At 36.1% G+C, this 20,266-nt stretch overlaps 3 protein-coding genes across 3 annotated transcripts; 2 read left to right on the top strand and 1 right to left on the bottom strand.

The window, feature by feature from the left end:
* The first annotated feature begins 6,569 nt into the window (after positions 1–6,569).
* LOC106142417 (geranylgeranyl transferase type-2 subunit beta) lies at positions 6,570–9,950 on the top strand. Its single transcript, XM_013344165.2, has 6 exons — positions 6,570–6,869; positions 7,077–7,194; positions 7,654–7,747; positions 8,090–8,260; positions 9,106–9,259; positions 9,636–9,950. The coding sequence occupies exons 1-6, from the start codon at positions 6,676–6,678 to the stop codon at positions 9,904–9,906; spliced, it is 1,002 nt and encodes a 333-aa protein (XP_013199619.1). The 5' UTR covers positions 6,570–6,675; the 3' UTR covers positions 9,907–9,950.
* A 417-nt stretch (positions 9,951–10,367) lies between these two features.
* Positions 10,368–13,671, top strand: LOC106142407 (glucose dehydrogenase [FAD, quinone]). The gene is made up of 3 exons (XM_013344155.2): positions 10,368–10,594; positions 10,929–11,131; positions 11,851–13,671. Exons 1-3 carry the CDS (start codon positions 10,450–10,452, stop codon positions 13,291–13,293), a joined length of 1,791 nt encoding a protein of 596 aa, XP_013199609.2. The 5' UTR covers positions 10,368–10,449; the 3' UTR covers positions 13,294–13,671.
* A 1,067-nt stretch (positions 13,672–14,738) lies between these two features.
* On the bottom strand, positions 14,739–18,800 carry LOC106142429 (forkhead box protein J1-B). The gene is made up of 3 exons (XM_013344177.2): positions 18,605–18,800; positions 17,595–18,259; positions 14,739–16,969 (listed from the first exon to the last, which is right to left on the bottom strand). Exons 2-3 carry the CDS (start codon positions 18,234–18,236, stop codon positions 16,493–16,495), a joined length of 1,119 nt encoding a protein of 372 aa, XP_013199631.2. The 5' UTR covers positions 18,237–18,259; positions 18,605–18,800; the 3' UTR covers positions 14,739–16,492.
* Between the last annotated feature and the right edge of the window lie 1,466 nt (positions 18,801–20,266).

Genomic DNA, 20,266 nt, shown 5'->3' with positions numbered 1-20,266 from the left:
AAAAAATCTACTTACGTACCTATCTTTTAAATATAAAAAATTGCTTTTACATAAATACGTATAATATTGTATTGCCGTGTGATTCCCGGCACCAATACAAAAAGAAATAGTACCACTCCATCTTTTTCCCATGGATATCGTAAAAGGCGACTAAGGGATAGGCTTACAAACTTGGGATTCTTTTTTAAGCGATGGGCTAGCCTGTCACTATTTGAATCTCAATTCTATCATTAAGCCAAATAGCTGAACGTGGCCATTCAGTCTTTTCAAGACTGTTGGCTCTGTCTACCCCGCAAAATGGATATAGACGTGACCATATGTATGTATGTACATATAATCATGTATGTAGCCCTTGTGAGGTAGACAGGGCCAACCGTCTTGAAAATACTTCTAGGCCACGCTTAGCTGTTTGGCTTAATGATATAATTGCTTTTACCCACGCGAATTTGGCCCCTCCTTCAAAAGAATACAGGGTTTTCGCCAATTCCACGGGAGCTATAGTTTTTAACGGTAAAACCCTATGTCCTCCAGACTCTTAAATATACTATACGCAAAATTTGAAGAAGTTCGGTTCAGTAGATAACGCGTGAAAGGAAAACAAACTTATTTTGTTTCTTTCTGCCTACCTTTTGTCTACTTTGCTGCGACAATAAGAACATAGTTACACTCACGCTCATACTCAACATACATAAACTCCCTAGCACTGCTGTCTTATTATTATTTTGTGTTGATATTTTTAATATGTATCCTTCATATTGAATGGCAAAGCCTCCGTACCTACTAGGTTCCACTGAAAATCAGCGCATTGTATCATCATACACATGCATATGCTGAGTGGAAACCCTTTTGGTCGCATCATGTATTTTTTTTTTTATTTCTAGGTTTATGAATGAAAATGTAATGTTAACATATTGCGCCAAATAAAGATTTTTCTTTCTTTCTTTCTTATGAGAGCGCGAGATAAGAACACTTACATATGTATTCAATTTCCAGCTCAAACCGCTGGGTCTAGAGATTTGAAACTTGGGCTGCACTAAGAAAGGATTCCCCGTTATTTCCGCGAAAACGGAAATCAATGGCACTTTTCGTTTTATGTGGATGGCATCGCGGGCATACTCTAGTTTTTATCATACGAGGTAATTGAAATAGCGTATGCCGTCCAAAATGTACATACATACATATAGTAGTAGACAGAGCCAACAATCTTGAAAAGCCTGAATGGCCACGTTCAGCTATTTGGTAAATGTACAAGTTTGAATACTATCGCGCGATTAATCCAGTGACTTTTTCTTTTTAACAAAAAAACACTAATACACATGACAAACCCTTTTTAATCCAACTGAAAGGTTTGAATGTTTTAAAGTGTAACTCAAACCAGTCTCTGTCTAAAGATAATATTATAACTAGATTAGCTAGTGAATTGTTGAATTTCAGTTGAATTTTTCAAGTTACAGAGTCGTCGTGCTCATAAATTATATCGATAAGTACAATGACTAAGTATAATAAAAAGGGACTCCAACCAAAAAAATATAATGACTGCAGACTGAATACAGGACTGAAAGATTCAGCTTACCCCTGCGGGAATACGACCTGATGTATATTTGTATGTTTCCTAAAAACAATTCTCCTAACGCCATCTTGTAGGAAGAGAAAACATTCTGTGTTGACTCCAGCTGCGATGTCCTAATTACCTAGAGATCCGAAACCTGCAAACATATTTACATCAAACCGAACACCTTTTACATTACATACATATGGTCACGTCTATATCCCTTGCGGGGTAGCCAGAGTCAACAGTCTTGAAAAGACTGAATGGCCACGTTCAGCTATCGCCTGACCTGACCTATCGCCAGGGCAACCCCGATTTAAACAATGAATATCTGTCTAGTTTTCTACTCACAACACCTCCTTGTTTTAGTCCTGGTTACATCCTCACTACTCTGGAGAGGACCCCGGGGTATGCCTTTGACCATGGATCCTGGATTGGGTGTGTCAGATTTTTACACGAAGCGACTTCCGTTTGACCTCCACAACCTTCTTCAGGTTAACCTAAAAGATATTGGATCTATCATTGTTACACATCCAGTTGCCTGAATGTACTGGTTTTCTCATGATGTTTTCCCTCACCGTAAGAGCATTGGTTAGAAATTAAACTAATGTACATAACTTTAAAATAGTTCTTGCGGTTCATGGCCGAGGCGGGATTAGAACCTGTGCCTTTCTACGCATCTTACCGATTCGACCACCGACGCTCTTACAACGTTAATCAACATACATACATACATATGGTCACGTCTATATCCCTTGCGGGGTAGACAGAGCCAACAGTCTTGAAAAGACTGAATGGCCACGTTCAGCTATTTGGCTTAATGATAGAATTGAGATTCAAATAGTGACAGGTTGCTAGCCCATCGCCTAGAAAAGAATCCCAAGTTTGTAAGCCTATCCCTTAGTCGCCTTTTACGACATCCATGGGAAAGAGATGGAGTGGTCCTATTCTTTTTTGTATTGGTGCCGGGAACCACACGGCAACGTTAATCAATTATTCAGATTTCCAGGGCTTTTCTCTCAAAGTCAATAGCATACAATGCAAATGATATAAAAATACCTACTCTTTGATCGTCCGTTGAACCGCTGTGCATTCAAAGAAAATCGATGTGCATAATCTGTCTGACAAAATGAAGGGGCTGGTAAGCGGGTTATTGAATTGATGTTTAATAACCTCTAACAGCAAGATAGAGGTTATGTTTTTCTTTACATTAATTTCTTTAAGCCGACTAAGGGATAAGCTAATAAACTTGTGATTGTTTTAGGCGATGGGCTAACAACATGTCACTATTTGAATCTCAATTCCATCGATGAGCCGTACAGACTTTGCGAGACTGTTGGCTTTGTCTACCCCCTATGAGATGGAAAGGTGATTGGATATATGGTTGTATGTATTCCTCTCTTATCATTTATCAACTTCATGGCCACTCACAAACATACCTACACGTTTTTATAATGACCGGATGGTCACTTCACAAGATTGGAAGTCGACGTTAAGCGAGGTGGTTTATATCAATGGAATCTTATTAACTACTTTGGAAAATTTTAAGAAAATTATTTTTAACCTTTCCGGCAACACTTTATGGAGGTAAATTTCTGAGAAAATTGATTGACTGAACTTCACACAAATCCTTGTCAGAAAATAATTTTTTAAAAATCCTGTAGGTATCTATCGACCAATAAAACTCTTGAAACTTGGGATTCTTCTTTTAGTCGACAGGCTAGCAATCTGTCACTATTTAAATCTCAATTCTAACATTAAGGCAAACACCTGAACGTGGCCTATCAGTCCTTTTAAGACTATTGGCTCTGTCTACCCCGCAAGGGATAGAGACACTGTATGTTTGTAATAAAAGTCAACGTTGTAGCCACAGTCAATAACCGGGATTTCAGCACATGATTCCTCTAATCCTTCCTGAAAATCCATCTGTGACATCGGAGGTCCTGGGTTCGAATCCCGGCCAGGGCAATGATCAATCATGATGAGAAACGAACTTTCTCTAATTGTCCTGGGTCTTGGATGTTTATCTATATAAGTATTTATTATAAATATAGTATCGTTGAGTTAGTATCTCGTAACACAAGTCTCGAACTTACTTCGAGGCTAACTCAATCAGTGTAATTTGTCCCGTATATATTTATATTTTTCTTTAATTGAGGACAGTTTATGTCTTTCCCATAATCGCCAAACATCGCTCATATTTTGCGTGGGATTAACCCTCGCATTTAGAGATTAGCGGGTGAATTGTCACTGCGTTTCAAGGGATCAACGCATTAGAACAATTATTATAGCACCCATGCTCTATCTTTATTCATAAACGTTAACATGATACGTTTATGACAACATGAATATCTCTGATTGGCCGGCTCAGTCTATGTCATTGGTTCGTATGATAAATTTTTAAGTTAGGTTAGGTTAACCTAGGTTTCCTTACATATTTTATTATAACAGTATTTTTTCCTTGAATTTTTCGCCCTTTACCTAAGCTTAATTAGGTACAGTAGATAAATAACAATTGAAAAGAACAACTAAAGCAGAAGAAGTATAACGATGTTTTCTTTCACATTTCTCAAACCATAAAAATTTACGAGTGTTATCAATGTTATGTTGATCAGATTTCAAATTGATTTACTTGCGTACGCAACTCTAAAAAAATCTATACTAATATTATAAAGCTGAAGAGTTTGTTTGTTTGAACGCGCTTATCTCAGGAACTACTGCGTCGAATAGAATATTTATCGAGGAAGGCTTTAGGCTATATAACATCACGCTGCAACTACCTATAAGGAGCAAAGAAATAATGGAAAATGTGAAAAAAGCGGGGAAAATTATTCATCCTTCAGGGCTCCAATGATGCCCATAATAACTAATCCACGCGGACGAAGTCGCGGGCACCTAGCTGTGTATTTGATAAATTGCCGCAGTGGAGTTCAAATCAAACTCTAAATACTTCGATAGGTACCTAAAATGGTATGTTATAACGTACTTAGGTACTTATACGAGTCCGCCGACGCTGTGCCATAAATACCTACGTAAATATTTAGCCCAACTAACCTAAGTTATTTTCCCAGACAGAGCCGTAAAAAAAGGGTTGTAAAAATATTGACAAACTAAGGTTTCACCCACGGATAACAATCTACCAACTACGCAACGAATAGCCGTAATATTACGAAGCGAGTGGGATAAACAGGTAAATAAATATTGCAAGGGTAAGTGTTTATTTATTGTCACCATTGGTAAACAGAATTTGAATTTTCCCTATAACACAAAGTTGGTGCAAGTGGAAAAAGTTTTTATTGGGTTTGATATTTTTATCCCAACACGTGTGAATGTTTCATTTTCTTGTGAAGTTTCAGACACCTACATTATGTTTGTACGAATGATTCTTTTCTGAGTTACTTATGTAGGACTTTAGTTTTATAGTAGATATTATGTACTTTAGTTTTAAGTCATTCTCACGTCCAAATTTCTATTATTAAGTATTGAAGAAACTGCTGCCGTGCAGTTTGTTATATCGCTTCTTAATAATAATGAATAAAAATTTTAAATTTGACTTTGAAGACCTAATTGATCATCAAGCAAATGTAAAGAAACGTTTAGGTACGTAACTGTAAATACTACTTAGAATGGGTTAGGTTTCTACTGAAAAGATTAAGAAAATTATTATTTAACATATTCAAAGGCGCACTCCGGGCTACTTTCCAGAGAGGTGAGAATGTGATGTAACCGAGATTAACATCAAAATAAAGAAGAAAAAAATGGTCTTTCTAGTAATTAATTATTAACTATTTAAAAGTTGTTAGTAATGATAAAGAAACACAAAAATTAAATATATCTATCTTTTGAACCTTGTTAACATTTTACATTGTTACAGTTTCCTACCAATTAACACTTTGCGACGCGGAAGCTCGACTTAACTACATTCATTCACGTTTTTTACATCATTCATGTTTTTTAATCTGCAAAAAATCTACATTCATTCATGTTTTTTAATGTAGACAATGTGTATTCGTCCATGATTTAGATTTAAGAGATCTATATTTGTACATTGACGTCCGATGAAAATGCTGCAGTGTAGTTTGTTCCGCCGCTTCTTCTACACATGCGCTTTGGAAGCAGTAGTAGTTATAATTAGATTTAAGTGATGTGACGTCAATAAGTGATACCTTGTATCCAATTTTGAAAATAAATCTATTCTATTCTAACAATTTCATGAAATAACGCCAAAAATTCCATACAAATTTCATCACGGAAATAACCGTATTGTTATAATAGTACAAATATTGTACTCTACCTCGAACAACTACGGCTATAGCCTGACTGGATTCCCTATATAAACACAACGCCGTACTGTCACGTGTATGACACTCCGATGTTTGCGTTTAGGTATGTTTTGAGTATTTTTTTTAATACTAAAATTTGACGGTAGCGAAAGTTGAGTAGATCACAGATTGCCAGTAAATCTTGGCCTATACGATGATTCCATAGGCATGGCTCGGTTATCACCGTAGCTCCGTATATACCATCTTTTTTAGAGATGGCATATGCCGTACTGTCAATTTTCGAATTTTAGCGAGTACTGCTATAACAGTTCCGCGCCGCAAAGTGTTAATGCATTCTTTAAAAAATATCAAAGTCATTGGCAAACATTATCTAATGTCAATTCGTATAAATATCAATGTTGCCAACTTAATGCTATCAATGCTTAAACTAGCATTTTTAAGCTATGTCAGCGGATAAAATTCGGGGTAATGCGCTGGACACTTTTTTCCGTGTTTAAATTTATGACTTGACTATGATTTTTTATGATTGCCTATTCCATAGTTTATTTAAAACTATGGAATAGGCAATCATAAAAAAGGTCAGTGACAAAGTATTTCTAAAATTAATAATTTAAACCCTTTTCTGGCTGGCCGATATTGTTATAAATGTAATAAAATATTTACAAGCACTCTCTTCAAAATCATGACAATCTCACGTTTTTTGGGTTCTATCTAACGCACTTTTTAAACAGGCAGTTGGCAACAGTGGTTAATAATTCTGTTTTATGAATGAGATTTTGGTATTTATTTACAATAAATTAATCAAAATATATTCACTAGATTCAACAATAAATCATCAATATAATGTCTTTCAATACTAAAGATGTCGTCCTCAAAGAGGATAGGCCGAAAACATTACTTTTGCAAAAACACTCTGACTACTTAGCACAGTATGGACTAAACAAAGATGACTATGAATTTTGTATGACTGAATATCTGAGGATGTCTGGAATATACTGGAGTTTAACAGCGATGGAACTAATGGGACAATCGTCAAGGTATGGATCCAAAAGTTTTTGTTTCCATCTTGGTAAACACAGTATACTTTTTTGGAACTGAAGCAATACTTGTCTGTTTTTGTGTTTTCAATCAGAAAATTACAATTCACCTCATATCTACTTCAAATAATGTTCTCTAGGGTGGAGATTGAGGCCTACCTATTGCCATAATCAGGTAATGGTAATTATACTTCTGAATGTTTCTAGAATGCAAAAAGAAGAAATAATAGAATTCATCACATCGTGTCAGGATAGTGAGAGTGGGGGAATCTCCGCCAGCATCGGACATGACCCTCACATGCTGTACACGCTCAGTGCTGTTCAGGTGAGACTACTAACTATAATCATCATTTTCCTCGCCCTTTAAAGGGTGTCCATACCATTTTGCAAGCAGGGCATGATGACAAAAAACTTTCTCTGATTGATCTGGGTCATGGATGTTTATCTATAAATATTTATATTGTATGTCGTAAGTAACACTAGTCATGAACTTAATTCAAGACTTACTCAATCTGTCTAATTTGTCCCATATATATTTAAATCATCTGGTTTCCGGAAAGAAGGAATAGAATCACTCCACCTCTTCCCCAGGGTTGTTGTAAAAGGCGAGTGAGGGATAGGCTAATAAACTTGGGATTCCTATTGTAGGTAACCGGCTAGCAATGTGTATCAAAAAACAAAAAGCCGAAGGTAGCCTATCAGTCTTGGATTTTCTGTTGGCTCTGCCTACCCCGCAAGGGATATAGACGTGACTATATGTATGTATATTTATATTTATTTATAGGTGCTGGCAATGTATGACCGCTTGGATGCTGTTGACGTTGAAGGCATTGTTAGATTTGTGTCATCACTTCAACAAGGAGATGGCAGCTTTTTTGGTAAACCTGACTTTTTATTTATTTCTCAAGGAGAGACATTAGTCTCTTGTAATTTATCTTTTTTAGAATAATTTATTAGTTCACTTCCAAGTATTTTTCCTCTAAAAACTGAATGTGGGACTTATAAAAGCAAGTGAAATCTACAAATTAACTTGGGGAGAAAATATTTTTTTTTGTGTGTAAGTCTGTAAATTATAACATACCTATAGGTTAAATAGTACCTATGTGACTTAAGATATATTTTCGACAGGCTGACTGTTAAACTAACTTACACTGTATAAACTAGGCCTAAGCCAGCTTAATCACATTTCCTAGTGTGTAACCTACCCTTTACTTTAACAGGAGACAAATGGGGCGAGGTGGACACTCGGTTCTCGTTCTGCGCGGTTATGTGCCTGTCCCTTCTACAGCGTATGGAAGCAATCAATGTGAATAAAGCTGTTGAATTTGTTCTGAGTTGTATGAATTTCGATGGAGGTTTCGGGTCAAAACCTGGCTCTGAGAGTCATGCAGGCAAGTTCAGAAATACCTATTCAGCGGGCATTAGTTTTTGGCGACATCACTAATTTCACATGCCAATATTTACACTTCATATAGCAAGCAGTATTAATTTTCTTTATTAGAACAGTCATTCAATTAGAGTTTATTTTTGGTTTTCTCATCATATAGTTATTAAAGTTATGCTATAAATTATAATTTTATTGGTTTGTGGAATTTAATCGTTTTTTTAATTCTACCTAAATAAAATTAATAATATAAAAGATCCGTAAAATATCCGTGAGAAAAATAACGGATACAGATACGAATACGGATCTTAATTGTCCCTAGGATATCCGCGGATACGGATACGGATATGCGGAACATCACTAGTACCAACATACCAAGCATATACATATATATATAAAATTATGTGCCGTGTGGTTCCCGGCACTATTGCAAAAAAGAATAGGACCACTCCATCTCTTTCCCATGGATGTCGTAAAAGGCGACTAAGGGATAGGCTTATAAACTTAGGACTCCTCTTTTAGGCGATGGGCTAGCAACCTGTCACTATTTGAATCTCGGTTCTATCATTAAGCCAAATAGCTGAACGTGGCCATTCAGTCTTTTCAAGACTGTTGGCTCTGTCTACCCCGCAAGGGATATAGACGTGATCATATGTATGTATGTATGTATAAAATTACAGAGAAAAGAAAGAATATTATCTGTGTGTTATTTTTGGCGGCGATAGTTTATCGCGCGATATAAACAGCGTCACGCGCGCCATACTAGCCCCGCTGTTGTAGCTTTAAGGCTGAATACAATTTAAATAAATAGTCATCAGTTGTTAAAATATTTAATTGTGTATTTAAATGCAGGTCTTATCTACTGCTGTGTGGGCACCCTGTCAATTTGCAACCGCATGGACGCTCTCCGCGGCGATGACCTCGCCTGGTGGCTGTGCGAGCGTCAACTCCCGAGCGGTGGTCTCAACGGCCGACCGGAGAAACTGCCGGATCTCTGTTATTCCTGGTGAGAAATGGTCTATGTGTGACTTTTACATACCTGAGAAACTGTGAGAAATACATGATTGGGTGGCTTTATACCTCCTTATATTAGTAAATATTTAGTAATATTATTACAGTATCAGACAATTAAGATAAGAAGTACATACTTTATGTTCTCCTCTATGAAAAGAGTCTGTTTGTATAATTACTTGACTTACCCACTCCTGCTCTTTCTCCTGGTTTTAGTCCCGGTTCCATCCTCACCACTCTGAAGAGAAACCCCGGGTAAACCTTGTGACCTGGACTTGGGGGGTCAGGTTTTTACACAAAGCTACTCCCGTCTGACTGACCTCGTTTGAAGGAGAACCTAACCCGTATTGAATTGATAATATTTTTTTCAGGTGGGTGATGTCATCCCTCTCAATGTTAAACAGGATACACTGGGTGGACAAGAAAAATCTAGAACAATTCATCCTAGCCTGCCAGGACGCAGAAACGGGTGGATTCAGCGACCGGCCCGGGGACATCCCCGACCCATTCCATACCTTATTTGGCTTGGCAGGCCTTTCTTTACTAGGCAACACAAGCATTAAACTAGTAAATCCTACATATTGCTTACCGCAGGAAACCATTGATAGGCTAAGATTGAAACCGCAAATATTAAATGTTTAAGAAATTGTTTATTTTGTATAGTTTATTTATGTAAATAAAAATTTTATCACCATACAAAGTAAATGGTTTATTATATTTTAAGAACGAAAATCCTTATAGGTACTTTTAAATTTTAGCTGATATAAACCCCTAAAGTCGTCTTACATAGATACAAATCACGCAATGCATGCATTCATTACACCGTTCCTCTCGTAGTATTTGTATTCTTTGATTTGTCTTTTAAAAATATTACAGAAAGAATAATAGGTACCTACAGCTGCCGATCTTTTTTCTCTGAAAATATATAACGGTTAAAATAGGCTCTCGATATTCATGATGATCATGATTTGTTATTTGAATTGGATGATCTGTGAAATATAAGCTGTATAAGTAAGCTCTGCTGTACCTGTGATTCTGCAACCTAAAGATAAAAACGTCAACATTCGACATGAAGTACTTGTCAATGTCACTAAACAGTAAACTTGTTATCAAATGTAAACATAACCTCAGTTATGGGTTGTTATTCGATTTCTTATATTCAATGCAGATATTAAATAAATAACAATGGCACTTGTTCATTGTTTCCAATTTTTCTTACTTAGCGTCTGCATCAATTCGTTTACAATATTCATGTATGTTATTTATCATGGTGATTTACTATGGACTTCATACAATCAAAGTGTTGAAGAGGAATACGACTATATTATCGGTAAACACACTTAAATTTAATACGTTTAAACCGTTTCGAGACTAAATAATACCGGGTAATGGCATTTGCTAAGAAAAAAAATTATTCACTAATGTTAATTTTCTTTTTAAATAATAATTAATGGTATTGGTACCCAAAAGTACTTACCAAAGTTTTACCTTGGTACCCTAAAGATTATTTTCTCCATAGTCTTGGAACTTCTGCAGGTGTCATTTTTAAGTTAATACTGTCAACTTACATTTTTATCAATTAACTCAATCTATGTGATTTGACCAGTATGAATTTATTAACTTTTTTATACTTAAATAATTTCTTTCTTTCATTTCCATTTTAGTTGGTTCAGGAACGGCAGGATCCGTGATAGCCCAAAGGCTTGTGAGCGAAACGAACCACACCTTCGTGGTTCTAGAAGCGGGAGGTAGCAGCAACTTCCTTTTTGATGTACCAGTTCTTGGGCCACTGCTGCATGGCTCTGTGTATGATTGGCAATATGAGACTGTGCCACAGGAGAATGCATGTTATGCTATGGAAAATAAGGTACAGTCTATTGGATTGTATAGTGGATTTTAGATGGAATATATAATGGGTGGGTGTTTTTTTTTTCACACTATGTATATGTCTATGTGCAAATGTGACATTATTTGTCATAATTCTTTACCTTTTACCAATGCAAGCAATATAAACTTGCGAGCTATTGGAATACTTATAAAAGGGGTTCTATCATGCCTTAAGGGTCTATCCTGCTACATTAAGGTACCTGGTGAACGAGCTTGGATGGAATGAGGCGGAGACATCTTGTATAAGCTTTGAGGTGTGGAGTAATTGTGCGGGTACAAAAGATATAAATAGTAGTGCGAGCAGAAAGGTATTCAAATACGCACACATTACTGCATTTCATTTTAGGAACTTCCATCTTTTCATAAAGCTTAATTTTAAGTTAGCTAGCAGAAAAGTGGATACTCACCTAAAAACGGTTTATGTAATTCTTTAAAATTTCAACTTTAAAAATCTAAAATACCCTTACACAATTACAATTTTGTTTATTGTTTACAAACGGTACTTTATTAGTTTTTAAAATTTGAATTGATACAAATTTTCGATTTTGATTAGGAAAAATGCTGGGACGAAAGAAAAAATTGCATTAATTGAAAAAAATATCATTAACAAGTCAAGTAAAAAATGTCCTTTATCTGCAATATGTATAGTTAACCATATTGTTTGCTATTATTACATAAACAACTATTTGATTGTTTCAGAAATGTCAGCTGTTTCAAGGGAAAATAATTGGTGGTTCGTCCAAGCTGAACAACATGATACATGTGCGAGGTAACATATCCCACTATCTCGACTGGTTTCACGGCGAATACGACGAGGAATTCATCCGCAGACATTTTGAATTCGTCGAAGATAATATTTTGAATCTAGACGAAATTCGATTTCAAAGCGAACTTGCTGATGCTATATTGGAAGCTGCCGAGGAATTAGGTTACCACACTATCAACGTTGAATTTGAACAGGGTTTCAGGAAAAGTAAAGTGTCTCAAAAGAATGGCAAAAGATGGTCAGCTAGTAATAGTTTAGATTCTAAATATATCAAAATTGATGCTCTAGTCCAAAAAGTTTTAGTTACGAATAATAAGGCTTATGGTGTTAGTGTTATTGTATCGGATAAAGAGAAAAATATATATGCAAGGAAAGGTGTTATTCTATCAGCAGGGTCATTAAATACTCCAAAAATCCTACAGCTCTCTGGTATTGGTCCATCGGAATTATTAAAACCTCTAGATATTCGTGTTGTGAAAGATTTACCAGTGGGTAAAAATTTGCAAGATCATATAGGCACAGGATTAGATCTGATCATGTTTAACAAGTCTCTCTCAATTAGCGCTATAGATATGTTGAACGTGTATTACGCCACACAATATTTTGTACACGGTAAAGGACCTTTCACAACACCCGGATGTGAAGTTGTTGGTTTTATTTCCACTAAAAATGAATCCACACCCGATCTTCAATTCATGGTGTTACCAGTAGGAATATCTTCAGATAGAGGCACTCGCTTGAGAACAAGTTTAGCTATAAGCGACTTGACGTGGTACAATTATTTTGCAAAGTCGTTTGAGAAGCACACAGCGACTATACTGCCATTGATATTGCATCCGAAAAGTAAAGGTGATGTTAGAATAAGAAATAAAGATCCTAAATCAGCACCTCTGATTGATCCAAAGTATTTATCGAAAAGGAACGATGTTGATACGTTGATAAGAGGTCTCAAATTAATTGTTAATTTTATTGATACTCATGCTATGAGGAAAATTGGGGCTTACATTAACCCTATGCCTTTTCCCGGCTGTGAGAGGTACTTAATATTTTCAGATCAGTATTGGGAATGTTACATTCGCCATTTGACCTTAACGAGCTACCATCCTGTAGGTACTTGTGCTATGGGTTTGTCGGCAGAAGACAGTGTTGTGGATACTTCATTTCAAGTTTTTGGAATCAGTAGTTTGTATGTTGCTGATGGTTCTGTTTTGCCGACGCTACCTAGTGGTAATATTAATGCTGCAATAGCTATGATGGCCAGTGTGTTTTTTGAAGCGAATTTTTTATCAAAGTCAAAGTTGCCGCGTCCTGAGCATGTTTGTAATAAGAAGGATTATCTTGATGAGCTTCTGTTTAAAATTTGTATTTTCAAGTGAATTGTGATATTAGTGTTAAGGTGATTGTTAGTAGGTACAATGTGTTGTTGTAATTCTTTCTTTTTATTATTTAAGTACAAAATTAATACTTATTTTGATTTTATTGTTAAATTTAAAGAGAAACCACTGGTATTTAATTAAGTTTCGTTGTTTTATGGAATACTAACTTACATGGGTATATTTACAAAGATTTCATTGAGGGTTAGCCCCTTTTTTGTCACCGGTATAATGTCTCTTTTAGAAAATCATTGAACTTATACTCGCATAACAAAAAGCTAATCCAATTATCCCAATCCCATTCGAATATGGAGAAAAAACTGTTTCCATGGGATGCCACGCGGGCGAAGCCGCGGGTAAAACTAGTTGCACATAAAAATAAGTACAAATCATAGAATATTTTTTATTATATAATTTTTGTAAGCTTTTTTTTTTATTTGTGAATCCCTTTTTTTATTTGTCACACAGGCTAAAATCCTAACGCAACCTGACTCTATTCAGAGTTCGATCATTATTTTAATTATATAGATAACCGTTGCTCTAACGGTCCGAAAAATCGCGAGGAAACATGCGCGTTCAGGCAACTCGATCTGTTACCATGATCTTATTGCCTGCGATCCCGTGATGCCCTCAGAATGGCAAGAAGGGCACACGGAGGGGTTTTAGTGGGTAAGCTGAAACATTAGGTGCCGGGAGCCCTATACTCTCCCGGGAGGTTGTCCGTATAAAGGATTTCCCCTTCGATAACAATAGTCTACCAGTGTACCGGGAGCGGCTGCTTCGTGCCACAAAGGGAAGATCTTCCGTCAGGTTTATAAGACTCTACGCTGCTATTGACTCAGCGCGTCGCATTATTTCATACATACATACATAAAATCACGCCTCTCTCCCAGAGGGGTAGGCAGAGACTACATCTTTCCACTTGCCACGATCTCTGCATACTTTCTTCGCTTTATCCACATTCATAACTCTCTTCATGCAAGCTCGGCGGATTCGGGTACTCTTGACCTGACCCTTTGCCAGGACGTCCTTAATTTGATCAATATACTTACGTTCGTCTAGGCTTTCCCACTTCCTGTCGTATTATTCACTGTGATTAATTAATGGCGGAAGACGGTGACATCTAAAGTCGCCAAAGATTACAGAGATTCGATGGGACTCGCTTTATTTAGGAACCTGACTGGATTGGGTAAGACTAGGGACGTGTTAATATGCGCACTCCGAGCTCTCCTCCAGAGTAGAAGAGAGAGAGAGAAGTAAGGACGTGACAGAGACATAACGCGAGGAAGAGGAAAAGGTCTTCCTATTTAAGCCGTAACATATCTTAAGCTTACGGGGTCTGATATCAGGAAGCACGTTAATCCATTTTGGTTGTATTGTAATTTGACAGTAAGTAATATAAAAACGCAATTAAGTACTTATTTAACACTTTATTGAAAGTAGTAAGGACACTTCTAAACATGAAATATTGCGCACAGGACATTTTTGAGCCTTGTTTTCAAACAACCATTTCATGAATCACTAAATAAGTACAATCGTATGCACGTGTATATATTTACAATTTTAAAATCACTCATTGTAGGTAGTAAAAACTGTGGAAAAAAGAGCTGAGATCATTCACCAATCAATATTTTTGTTGTAAGAACTAAAAAATTACGTATAAGTTGAAAATAAATGGAACATATTTTATATTAAAAAATTTCGTTCAATGTAAAAAAAACCTCCACTTTAACATTAGCTTTTTTATGTAGGTACAGTCGCGTACATCAATAGGTACATACCAGCGATATTACATTCAATACATTTAGATAGATTATTTAATTTGCTTTAATTCCAAAAGTTATAAAAAAAAGTTAATAATTTAATTCTGATTTTGATAATAAAAAGTATTATTGTTGTATTTATTACATACAACCTTACTCAATTATAAAGTCTTGAGGACTAGAGTTTTAATTTAATGTTGACTTAACTATAACGAATCACTTATTATTTAAATTAAATTAATTAAATTAAATTACAACAAAAACATGTAACGAAATCCTAACAGACTGATATACTAAAAGATGCATTGCAATCCTCAATTATTGCTACTTATTACATGCAATTTGGTTTCATAATACACGCAGATACTTTGAATGTTATCAAATAATTATATTTTTATCATACTACTTACTCCATTGCTTGTTTCAATTTCAAGACACTCTTGGACGGAAGATTTATTTGTTTACCATTAACTTATTTTGCCTACACATAATTTTTTACGATTTTCTAAATCGAGTTTTGTGCTTTTGCAAAAGTTATACACATTACACTAAAAACATTTAAAAAAATGTTAAATATACATATAAATTTAAATTGAGACAAAAGACACTTTGTGCTGAGCAAAATTTACCCACAATGCAGCTACTGATTAGATGCACTAATTATTAATACTGGACGGATGCCTGATAATTCGACGTAAATAATTTTTATATATATTTTTTTAACACATATTGCCACACTTAGTTACCTACAAAAAACTTTTAATACATAAATATTGTAATAATACTGAGCGGTAAATACGTCATAAGAGCCATTAATATACAATTTCTTTCAATAAATTTAAAGCTAAATATTTTTATTTCGGACGGAAACATAGCGTAATTTGTTAAATATGTATTTTTTTGTAATGTTATTATTAAAACCTCCGTATAATTTAGGTAATGAAGTAATTTTAAAGTAATTCTTTTCTTCATTACCATCCCATATGAAACCTTTATAAAAATGTAAAATATTATCTTTATTTTCTTTTGACATTACTGCCGTTTCAAATGATTTATCATTAATACTGAAATTTTCATTTTGAGCAAAACCATTTTAATAGTGATTTGAGCTTGAAGTATTTAATACTCTTTGTGTATTCACAAGCTTTTTTTCATTTCTAAATAAAATAAATTGTGCAAGATCCACTACGTAATCTAATTACAATTACTATATCAATACATATTATATATACATTTTCTTCTACAAGAGAGAATGCCACTCTTTCGCATGAGCCTTGACTAGACGAGTTTTACAGTATTATAAAGTATAAAGTCCTAAAAGCCACCTACTTCTTGTCAATCAAAAGATATCTTGATAAAACTTAATTGTAACGGGCAACACCTATACAAAATGAGAAATCAGCCTAATCGGTTTAAAGTAAAACAAACTTAACACGATCTTACTTGAAACATGAATCCAGATAGTTATCGAGCATATCCAGTTGCAAATCATCCCAATCTGTAGGGTTCAGGAGCAGTGAGGATAAATCATCTTCTTGAATGAGCGGAGGGGGCGCCACTGGCTCCACAATCACATTAGCACCTATGTTTGTCTCCAAATCAATATCAGAAATAGGCTGTATACCGTTCAGTGTAAATTCAGGAAGATGTAGTGTCACAGCATTGTTATCTGCGGCCATTTCATCAACGAATTCAACTTGTGGAATATTGGAGACGGCGACACTCTCTTCAGATGATTTAGGATCCTTGGTTTCGCCTGGAAGTTTCTTTTTCTTGTGAGGTCTATTGGATATGCGTTTAGTTCCTTCCAAGTGGGCGAGGTCTAGCTTCCAAAAACCTCCTTTGCCAGGCTCGTGTTTCGATCTCGCCACTTTTACAAAGACTTTATTCAACGACAGGTTGTGTCGAATGGAATTCTGAAACAAAAAAATATATCAAATTTTGTTTATTATTTCTATGTAAGTATTATGGTTATTAGTATGGTTTATCAAATTTATTGTTGTGTAGGAAATCAATAAACTTAATAAAATAATTTATGAAAACGTAAAATCTCTTTTACTTTAAGCATGTTTCTTTAAAAAGAAAGTATTTTTTTCATACGAGTAAAATAAACAGAAGCAACGGTAATCATTTTCGCACATTATTTATTCTGATTGCTTATCCTGAACGGTTTCGGTTGGGTACTCCAATCCGCGCCCTATAGCCAATTAGTTGTTATCTTATCGCCCATTTGTATTAGATTTGCCGTTTATCAAATAATCAAGACTACCCCGTTCACTATTCAATAAGGTAAAGCTGACTGTAAAAGTGGGACAGGGCCGGCCCTATCGAACTTTTAAGGACCAAATTTCGAATGTTTTAAAAAAGGGATATGTTAGGAGTACCCGTAATCGTCGCATATACATGAAAAGAGTAATGAGTGCGGAGGAAGCGGGAGTGGTTTGTAAATATCGTAGCAAGAGTCAATCCATTGTCTCTGCATTCCCCAATGGGAATCAGGCGTCATGATGATGCATGTATGTACTACTGAATATAACTTACCTGCCAAGTGGGATCAGCGTTCCTATAATATTTGAAGTTATCGCGTATCCAGGAGTAGATCGCTGAGAGTGTCATCTTGTCGTTGTTATACCTCATTGCCATACAAATTAACGTACTATACGAGTAAGGTGGTTTCTTCTCGCTGTCGTTCTGGTATTGTTCTTTGTTCTCCGTGAAATCCCTTTGGCATTTAGCTATCGTTTGGTTAAACTTCTGCAGCCTCGTGTTCGGCGGCTGCGTCTTCACTTGAGGGTTTGGCGACATCGGCGGTATAGGAAATTGTGGTAGCGCCATAATGTTCGTTATATTTTGCAGCCATGTTAAATTCGTCAAGTCCGTCTCTGTATCGTCTACTACTTGAGGCTTGTGCTTGCTTTTTATCTTTTTCGTAAAACTATCCACTTCGTTAGGCTTTGATGCGTTAGTTTCTGGTTTAGTTTTTACTGTATCTGCAACTTTTTGAACATTTGTTTCGGGTTGTTCGTACACGTATTCTATTTCGACTGTGTGAGAAGATTCCGGAACAGCGTGGTCTATCTGGAAATATGTGGTGCCACAATCACCAGAATCGCCGTAGAAGTTTAACGTAGAGGTATCCAGCATCTCGCCTGACGCCGGGGATAGTCCTGAAGTAATATGCATCTTGTTCTACATAGCTCGACCTCCTGAAAATTATGATGAAACGGATGAGTCACGATTCTATGATTCATTACTTTAATGTCATGTTCGGTTCGATTTTTTTCACTAGTCGAGGTGAAATGATATCATTGCCCAAAACTTAAGTTTGGACTAGTCGTCCTAGATATTTAACACCTAAAAAATAATCTAAAGAAGTAATGGGTCAACCGCTGCTGCAGTATGGAACAAAGTGAGATCATCGCGACTTTAATGTCTTCAATTCACACGTTAAAGTTGCTCTAAGTCCAAATTGTGCCTCTCATCCCGAACTCACCAAGCAACTAGTAGCTTAACTAACATACACACCATTACCAGTAACACTTCAAACTTACCAAAGAAAGAGTGGTGGTCTTATCGGCGTCAGTGGTGCCGTCCAAGATGCCGGACGCGAATCGATCGGCGCAGTGACGTCGTGGCGGTCAACGCCGACCCACGGGTCGAACGGGTGGCGGTGGTGGCGCGGAGCGGTGCTGCGTATGTGCGCGCGTGGCGGCGGCCACCAGCCTATTGGGCAGGTGTCGGCCGACTCAGAGCCCCCCTTTGTCCCGACACACCTGTTCTGTACGCTGTACGCGATCGATATTTTTCCGCCCGCAAGGAGCTGGCCCGCATACAAGAGCCGATAGCTCCGGACGATTAGACACGCTTATCGAAGTGCGGGCTTCCGCGGTTGATAGGCGGAGATGGGTGCGAAGATCTTGCAGAGTTAACCATGAGCTTTGATATTTCTTGCTAGCTTTGCGCATTGTCTGGACTTTCATATTGCGAAATTGATATTAACTGCTACTGATTTTTTAAAATTGGTTAAAAGCTTATATTCGGGCTTTAAAATATGTGTTTTCTAAATTATTTTTAGTATTTTGTTAAGTTATTAAAAAAATATCGTAGGTCTGTAGGTATAAAATATACCTAATCCCTTCATGGGTTTCTTCATATCGTTGTTAATAAAGTAGGTATTTTGCATTTCAAAATTAAAAAGTTTCTTTAACCTTAGTTGTGTACTATCGTATACAAAAGTCTCAAGAGTGTTTGCAAATAGCATGATCGCAAGTTAAAAATAACACCACGCATTTTATTTTAGAGACAAAATAACAAGTGCACTTGTTCGCAAAGCACTCCTAAGGGATAGTTTACACAGTCCATGTTTTTCCACCTCCCCTTTATTTGTACAAGACGTCTGGCGCAACTTCAATTAATTTGGAAAAAGAACCAACTACTTACGGACATTCTGAATAGATTGACAAATACATTTGCAAAAATAATAAAAAGAAAAAAGGCGGATATATTAATTTATAGACTATTATATATATGTAGGTATATGAATAATACAAAGGCTCAGTCGCTACATGTTTTTTTTTACCGAAATCGCCCAACGACCTTTGAATTAATGAGTCAACTTGCTAACAGGTACCTACTATGGAAGGGGTGGTCGACCCTTCACTGCTTTTGTATAAATTCTCCCCCAGCTAGGAAGTTTTTCTTATCTATAAAAATACCTTAGAATAATGCCTACTTCCCTAGTCCTTTCTTTTATACGAATTTTGACATAATGTAGTTGGTAGATAATTTACATACTTCGAACTACCTAAGTTTGTGTGAACCGATAAAAATGAGGGTTTAAGGATCATGTAAAGCTTGTTTAGAACCTATTTATAGGCAAAGAACGCAGATGAAAGGCTAAAAGTATAAGTTCACCTATTGTAGCACTGAATAAAATAAAAATTCAACCCTATGTTCCAACGCTGTCAATAAAACAGCTGCAGTAAAAAAAAACAACCATAGCCGTTCATCAATTTTGAAATTAGAATAGTAATAACAAGGGTCCCTGCATCGAATTGGGAGTCGGGAAAGGACCGCCTGGCACTAGCCGTTTCGCCACGATGCCCACGCAACCACGTAAAAACGCGGGAAAATTTTATAGTTTTTTAGAAAAAAGATGACATTGCCGGAAATGTTTTGGTTTTTATTTGGTGATTAAATATTGAACTTTATTG

This window comes from Amyelois transitella, chromosome 12 (assembly GCF_032362555.1).
Source record: "Amyelois transitella isolate CPQ chromosome 12, ilAmyTran1.1, whole genome shotgun sequence".
In the NCBI taxonomy this organism is placed as follows: Eukaryota; Metazoa; Arthropoda; class Insecta; order Lepidoptera; family Pyralidae; genus Amyelois; species Amyelois transitella.
The sequence above is the reverse complement of the archived record's forward strand: the minus strand, read 5'-3'. Positions and strand labels throughout refer to the sequence as shown.